This window comes from Aythya marila (genome assembly GCF_965140915.1).
Source record: "Aythya marila genome assembly, chromosome: 7".
Classification (NCBI taxonomy): domain Eukaryota; kingdom Metazoa; phylum Chordata; class Aves; order Anseriformes; family Anatidae; genus Aythya; species Aythya marila.
In genome coordinates this window covers 20,309,778-20,317,977 of record NC_139048.1, presented here as the reverse complement: position 1 = coordinate 20,317,977, position 8,200 = coordinate 20,309,778, and the positions used below count along the sequence as shown (strand labels likewise).

Below are 8,200 nucleotides of genomic sequence, written 5' to 3'. Positions count from 1 at the left end.
TAATCTTTTAGCCAGGCTGGTGCCATGCCCTCAGATGCCTTGAAGATCAGGAGCAAGGCATGAATATGGCTTGGCCTCCTGGGATAGGTGGCACAGGGAGCGGAGGGTGGGTTTGATGCGTTCATGGTGGCCAGGGCTCCCACTGCTGCATGCTCCTCTAGTTGCTATTTGCCAGTGTTGTGGGCTTCGTGCCCAGGTGTATCACATAGCCATAGCCTAGCCAAGAGGTGACGAAGATAGGACTGACTGAGGTCAGGCTGCTCCTGCCAAAAAGGCATGGCTTCTCGTGGCCAAGCAGAGACAATGGGAAACGTTACATCGGGATGTTTGTCTGGAGAGCTTCACGTCATGGGGAAATGCAGACACGGGGAAGGTAGAACAGCCGGGAGGATGTTTCAACCCAATGGGACTGCTCTGCAGCTTCAGTGTTGTGCTCTGTAGAGTTTCCAGAGAAGGATTTTAGTATTCTCGAGTGTCTCAGTTTAGCTCTGTTGCTTCAGTTGTAGGTCCTGGCCTGAGTGCAGATTGCACCAGATGCAGAACATCAGTTTCCATTTGGAGAGACTTCAGCTGGCTGTGGGCTAGCCTCTACCTGAGCTTGCTCTGGAAAGGAGCAGCTGCTGAGAACAACTGCATTCAGTGTTTAATGGCTTTTTCATTATTTTTTTTTTTCTTTTTTTTGATTCTCAGCTCTGGGGAGAGTGACTGCAAGTAGTTCCTAGCCACAACAACTGCTTCTACCTTCTGAGCCAAATCCCTCTCTTTGCCTTTTTTCTGGAGACCTCACTGAGCCTTAGAGAAATAGCAAAAGCCTCCATGAGAAGGGGGTGGAAGTTCAACCTCTCCCAGACTATTTAACCTGGTGGAAAATTCCCGTGTTGCGTGTGCCTGCGTGTCTGAAATCTGGCCTCTGTGGATGACCGCAAACTGGCAGGAGCTGAGCAAGAGTAATGGACCGTGCAAAGCTGGTCCCGTCCATCAGTGCAGATTGCAGAGGCTGAGGTGGTTGGCAGCACGGATTTGTTATATTCTCATCAAAGCTTGTGGGGAGCAGGCTATTGCACTGGCAATCTGGTCCTGAACGAAGGCTGCCACGAGCAGTTGGAGCGCCCCATGGAAACTGCTCTGCACAACCAGCTGGCTGCTCGTGTGCCTCCCGTGGAAGGAGGTGAACTGGAGAAGCAGCTGGGTGAGGGCTGTGTGGAGGATTGTCGCTGTTTGCGGCCCCTCCTTATGCTCCTTGTGGGCTGAGGAGAAACATTCAAGACAAAAACTCAGCGGAAAGGCTGCATCTTTGTAGCGAGCGTAAAGCCCAGCTTTCCTGATCACACAGTGTGAACCTGGGGGATTTGCCCAGATTGCGCTGCTCTGATCCTGGGTTTCGCTGTCCTGTGCTGTGTGTAAGGCTCCAATTTGCTCACATGTGGTCTGCACACAGCTGTGCATGCCTGTGCTGCCAGATCAGGCAATCCAGGACCCCAAAGTTCCCTATTGCTGCCGGACTGGGCTGTCGGTGCCGCACTACGGCATCTGCAGGGTTTTCTGTCAGGCCAGGGGGGTGCCTGACGGCTGAATAACGCAGCGCACAGTGCGTGTGGGTGAATTTGCTTCTCCCCAGACAGCACGGGGCCGCGCTGTATTGTTTTCCTCTCCAGACAATGCAGTGCTGGATGGCGAGTAAAAATGCAAAGCACATTGCAATGTTTGCTCTTTATTAATGCACTAAGATGCATTCGGGTGAAGCAGAAGGCTGTGGGCTGGCTGGGTTTCAAGCCCTGTGACAGGAGCTGCTGCTACAGGGGAGCGGGTGGGCAGAGGGCAAACCACCACCAGCTCGGGGAGCCCCCAGATGGCTGCAGGTACCGGGGGGCTGCCGGTGCTGCTGCAGTGGGGCAGAAGGGAACGAGCCAGGAGCCTCCTTGTTGCGCCAGCCCTCGCCTGCTGCTTAGGTGGCCTTTTCCTCTGGGGGTGAGGGTTGTGGTGGGTGCTTGAGCACTTTCATGTTTTAGGGCAGGGACCAGTTTTGTGTTTTAGGACAGTGAATAGTTTTATGCTTTAGGACAGTGACCAGTTTTAGGTCAGGGACCTGTTTTTTTTGCTTTTTATGTTTTAGGGCAGGGACAAGTTTCATGTTTTAGGACAGCAAACACTTTTGTTTTAGGACAGGGACCATTTTTTTTTTGTTTGTTTGTTTTTATGTTTTAGGACAGGGACCAGTTTTGTGTTTTAGGACAGGGATCAGTTTTAGGGCAAGGACCAGTTTCATGTTTTAGGACAGTGAACGCTTTTATGTTTTAGGACTGTGACCAGTTTTAGGACAGCGACCAGTTTCGTGTTTTAGGACAGGGACCAGTTTTTTTTTATCTTTATGTTTTGGGTCAGGGCCCCCCTGTGCCCGCTCTGCCCTCCCACACCCTGAGGGCCACTGCCCTTTGCCCCCCCCCCCGCCTCCCCCACAATCCTTTGCGCGGGTGGCCCTGCCTCCCGGCTCCCTCTCAACCACCCTTGCTGCCCCCACATCGACTTAGCTCCGCCCCCCGCTTGCCGGCTCCCCCCGCGATTGGCTGGGCGCGCCGCTACTTCTACCCTCTCGCCTCTCATTGGCTCCCTCCCGCCTATCCCCGCGAGGCCCGCCCCCCTCCGCTTGCCCTCCGCTCTTCCCATTGGGCAGGGGGCCGGCTGGGCCGCCGCGCCGCGCGCGGATTGGCTGCGCGGGCTGCCCGTCAGCGCAGTGAGCAGGCAGCGGGTTGGGGTGCGCCCGTTTCCACGTCAGAGCGCAGCGGAGCGGAGCGGGGCCGGTGGCGGCCGGGGCCCGCTGGACGCCGCCGGCAGCAGGGGGGGGCAGGGCCGGGCCGGGCCGGGCCGGGCAGGGGGCGGGCACCGGCACCCACCCAGCCCCGGCGCCACCGATGCGCGGAGCGGCCGCCAAGGGGAGCAGGCGCCGCCATCTTGGATGCGGGGGTCAGTGCCGGGCGGCCGCCGCCTGTCGCGATAGTGTCGCGACGCCACGGCCGGGGGGGGAGGGAGGGCGCGGCGGGGTGGTGGGGCGGAGCTGAGGCGGCTCCGGGCCGGTGGGGGAGGGGGGAGGTGAGGGGGGCACGGCGACAGCAGTCCCCCGGCTCTCTCGGTGTCGCGACAGGCGCGATTCGCCCGCGACAGGGGCCGCAGGAAGCCCTTTTGCCCACAGGGCCTTCGTGTGGGCTCTGTTCCCGCAGGCCTTAGGAGCCGGCCTTCGGGGGAGCGGCTCCAGGCCCGCGGCCTGGCCCTGTCGGGGCGGCTGTCGAGTGAACTATCGCGACAGGGGCCTCAAAGGGAGGAGGGGGCCCGGGCAGGAGCCGTCCCGTGGGCTGTGGGGCGGGGGGGGCTGCGTGTGGGTGGCGGTGTGGCAGCTCCATGCCCTGTGTCGCTGTGAGGGCCGGGGCAGGAGCTGGGCTGCGGGTGCCCCCTCACCCCTCACCAACGCGCCCCCGCTCCCCGCTGCGCCCCCCTGCAGCCGTTTCACCGGGGTTGGGTCCCTCAGCGTGGCTGAGAGCTAAAAGTACTGATAGGAAGCAGTGAGGTGATGGGAGCCGGCCAGGCTCCTGCTCCTGCCTGCTCGCCAGCAGAGTTGCAGGTGTTGCCCCGCAGGGGAAGGAGCGCTTCCTAAAAGTGTGCCTGTGGGAACACCCAGGAGAGAAATCGGGGTTCCTGTGCGCTGGGACAGCGTGCTTCAGGGCTGAGCAGCGGAGCGTTCAGCGCACGTGTGAGATCACATTTGCAGGTGTAGATGTTGCCCTTGTTTTTACGTGAAAGTTTTGCATCTGGTACTATTTAAAGAGTCCCAGAAGAGTGGCTGTTCCTGTCCACAGAGCATTGGTGAAAGCTTTGAGAAGTGTGTGGGCGTTAGACTTTGTTGTTCTATGAAATTCTCAGGTGTTTACCTTTTTCCAGTCTTCTGACCTTGTTAGCGGTGAGGCCGTGACTGATGACAGCTTCCCTGTTTCTCGAGGTGGGCTGGGCAGCTGCGCTGGTTTGGAGCTGCCAGTTGAAGCTCTGAGCAGGAGCAAAAGCTGCGGACTGGTCTGTAGGCTTCAGCAGGTGCATGAACCCATCATGAGAGAGAAATAGGACTTTGTGCAGGATTAACCGAGGAAATGGGAAAATAAAATGCTTCTGAAATGCAGTAGGCACTTCTCCTGATTTTTCTGTGTAACTCAAGACCACAGAAGTTCACCCAGTCGTTCCCATGCTGATTCTGCTGTCTTGTGTGTGATTAAAAATTCCCTTTGAGGAAGGTATCCCATCTTGATCTGAAGGCACCAGGAGCTGGAGGAACCATGGCTTTACTCGGGAGCTCGTTTCAATGTTTATTGATCTTAGCATTAGCAGTTCTGGCAGCCTGTCCAACAGTTATAGGATGTCCCACTCTTTAGTTCATACTCTTCTAACATGAACCCTGTTTAGCATTTTTTTTTGTGGGTTGAACAAACATTTAATGGTTTTGTTTGACTACACCCAGGTACTCCTAAACCCAGTGCATCACTCAGTGCTGGTCTGGTAAATCTTCTAACTTTCTCTCTGAAGCTTCAGAGCATTACTTTCAAATTTTAAACTTTTTTTTCAGTATAGAACATCTACACTAAGCTCTGAAGCGAGAGCAGTTGTTGCTTGAATGCTGAAATTGTCTTGACAGTTGAAAAAGGGTAAGCTTCAGGAAGTACGGAGTTTGGAGAAGATATTTCCATCCTTGAAATAAACTTTTAAACAGTTTTACAGGGTGGATGATGCTTTTGCTGAGTCCAATTCACAAAGTGAATCTCCCTGAAAATAGTTCTCTGGCCTTTTTTGCCCCCCTGTAATTATTTTCTGTTTCCTTCTCTAGCACACAGCTGCATGAACAAAGATAGTTGGCTGTGGTTTGCTTTGGAACGTGTTAGTACCATTTCTTGGTTGGCTGCAAGCTTAAATGTGGAGCAGGAGCTTCTATCATCTTTACCCTGTGTTTGTGGTGGACTGGGCTCAATTTTGTTCATGATTCTTTTGGCTTAAAGGCAGAAGAAATAGTACCATGGGCAAATTCTATGGCCTGCGGAATAGTATTTAAGCTTTGATACTGTTTTCAATGGCACTGTATCTGTTGAGTATCAGTGCGTGTGCGGGGCACTGATACACATTTGCCATGTCTTTACGTGCTTTTCCAAATCAGGTTAGGGGAGCCTTTGTTTCCTGAAGTCAGTTTGCTGAATGCCTCGAATGGCACTGCCAGGTTTACGTGCTCAGCATTGGCTTGTAGCAGTGAAGGCAGCGAAACTTGGGTTTTGACAAATTTGAATGTACAACGTTTCCTTAAAAGTGCCTTTGTGGACCAGTGTTTTGTTCTGAGATTTTCCATGTGGAGATGTGGAAAATATTGGAATTAGTGAAGAGATAAGTGAGGGACTTTATAAGGGAGATAAAATTTCCCATAAATGTGTTGTACTAATATAAACATGACATGCTGAGGTAGAAAAAAATTGCATAAAACTAGGGATCACATTTTAAAGCCATCATATAACTACGACATGAAATAGGTTACCGTTGGGATGGGAACATCTCTCAAGCATTGGACAAATGAGTAGGAAAATCCCTGGGCTTCTGTTACGTACAAATGCGAAGGGAGGTTATAAACTGTTGTTCTTCAGGGCCCAGGCACACTGCTTGGCACAGCTGGGTGTTTATTTTTCTGAATCATCTAGCAGGGAGTGAGAAACTATTGATCTGGTCTCTTATGCCAGTTCCCGTGTTATCAAGTATTTTTGTCTTTGCCCCTCATTCGTTGTGTAACTCTCAGGAATACGGTTATTTCTAAATAACCCAATGAAGTAAGAAGCAGCATTGCTGTAAGATTATGCACCCTGTTGCAAACATACCAAATCGAAACAACAAATCGGAGGCTCTCCCCTGATAAGGCATCATTTTATATTTTTCTTTCTTGTTTGCAGAGTCCTGAAGCAAATTAGTCTCTTTCGCTCAGAGAATATTTGTATATTTGAAGTGTTGTTGATAACTCAAACATGTTAATTAAAGCGAAGCCTGACAGATCCAGGATGTCTGTTCTGAGATTTGTGTGGCGGTGTTTCTGAAGCTTGGGGTGATGGACCAAAATTGCGTCCTCCTGGCTTTGCTTTTGCTAATGGACAAAAGTCCTTATATTCTTTCTTCTCCCCCCACCCCAATGGAGTCCTTTAAATGTGCCCACCTGATTGGAAGTGCTGAGATTAGCATTTCAGCTGTTTTCAGTCTTTTGCTTTCCTGTGGATGTCCTGATGGGATTTAAAACTGGGTTCCTCGTTTTCCTTTCATAGTTTCTGCAAAAGTCTCCTTAGCATCTACCATTTCACTAAATACTTGTTTGCAGACACGGCATCATCTGACTCTGGTCTCTTTATAAGTCCTGTTTATTCTCTACAAACAGTGGTGTCTGTTCATTCCTCTCCATCGTTACTCGTTTATGCTCCACTATATCTGGGCTATAGCTAGTGGAGAGAGAACAACCCTGTAGTAGACTAATCTTGGTTTCTTTTTCTCAGACCATTAAAGATATTTCTCTTCTTGTACAATTCTTCTCTTCTGGCTTTCTCTTTGGGTACGTTAGATTTAAGCTGTTCCCTCAGGCTCCGTGTGCGTAAATGTCTACTTTTTGCTTTCACACTTTCTCCCCATGTTCCATCTGGTTTTGTCCGTTTTGTGGGATCTTACTCTTGACTTTTTGTACTCGTCTTCTTTCTTAAGAAGCCTTCTTTACGAAGCAGGTGTGAACTGAAGGCATTTTATAAACGATGTTATTTTGTCCAAGTTTCAAGTCCCAAAGAGTTTTGTTCTAGGCAGCTTATTCAAGCCCCTGATGCTTATTTAACAGAGTACAAGATAAGCTTTGTGTTCTGTTTAGAGCTGCAGGACCTTGCAGAAGTGCAGGAGATGAGTGTGTTGTGGCATTGTCATGGGGGTGCCTGCTGGTACCCTGACACTGTATCTTTCTCTGAACTTACTTATGCTGGAAAAAAGAGGAATGTGCCTTGATGAAGTTGTCTTGCTTTGCAGATGTCCTGTTCTAACTAACGGTCTGTTCTCCTGTTCTTGAAAACACGCTTTGTGGAAAAGTACCTTACTTTTGTCTTATTTTTGGGGAGAAAAAAAAGAAGTGTTTGCCTGCATGTGCAAAACAAAGATCTAGAAGTCATGGGGTTATTTTTTTCATCTCTGCAGGCCTCCTGCTTGACTAGGGCCAGATTGATTCTTAGAGTCTGAGGAAGGGAATGATTCCGAGGGGCTGAAAATTAATTGAATAATCTTTGTTTTCAGGGTCGTCAGGATGGTGGATAAAAACATCTACATCGTACAAGGTGAAATCAACGCGGTGGTGGGAGCCATAAAGCGTAACGCCCGATGGAGCACTCACACACATCTGGTGAGTTACCTTAGGTTGTTGCTACCTGTTCGTGCTATGGCAGATACCGTCTGGTTTTAGAAAACTCCCTCCACCTTTTTGGCACTCTGAGGAGTATGTTTGTAAATAAAGTTGGAATGCTTTTCTGCATTGTTTCACGAAAAGCAGTTTTGGTTTCTTGAGTGTTAGTGACGGTCAAAGGTACAAAGCTGGAAATCTCCTACCTGTCTACGCTGTAAACAAACAAAACCCCTGATTGTATTCCACACAAGAATCATCTCATTTAGACTTTCTATCTTATAGTATATCAGGAATTTTAAAGGTATTGTTTTTGTTTTTTTAGGGAAATATCTGTATATATATTTTGTACCCCATTACAGTTGATGGTCCTAATCATGAAGCCATGAAATAACAGTTGGGGAAGTCACTATATATGGCGGTAGTTTTAAATTTTTCACATGGCAAAGTATGTTTGTTTTAGCTCTGTTTTGTGAGTGCTAGTTGCACTCTTGAATGGAACCCGTTAATAGCTTCATACCTGTGCTATTAAAAGCCATTAGCATGACGTTTCTAAGTAATGGTGCCTTGGTCAGTTTATGGTTTCCAAAGCATAGATGTGTGCACGTAGTGTGCTGCATCTGTGGTGCACTTCAGAATGCCATGTGAATAGCAGGTGGCTGTCACCCAGCCCAAGTGCTTTCAGTCTGTCAGAGGGCAGGGTTCCTTCTAACGGGCATTTCATTAGTGCTCACTGCCACCCTGTAGGTGTGGCTGCAGATGTACATAGCTTGGAGA

At 50.0% G+C, this 8,200-nt stretch overlaps 1 protein-coding gene across 2 annotated transcripts in view; it reads left to right on the top strand.

Moving 5' to 3' along the window:
- Positions 1 to 2,805: 2,805 nt before the first annotated feature.
- GBF1 (golgi brefeldin A resistant guanine nucleotide exchange factor 1) overlaps positions 2,806 to 8,200 on the top strand; it is a 102,369-nt gene continuing 96,974 nt past the window's right edge. For both annotated transcript variants that reach the window (XM_082764225.1, XM_082764226.1), the window contains exons 1-2: positions 2,806 to 2,961; positions 7,321 to 7,426. In XM_082764225.1, coding sequence (XP_082620351.1) covers positions 2,954 to 2,961; positions 7,321 to 7,426 — 114 coding nt within the window. In that variant the 5' untranslated portion in view covers positions 2,806 to 2,953. The remainder of the gene's footprint in view (positions 2,962 to 7,320; positions 7,427 to 8,200) is intronic.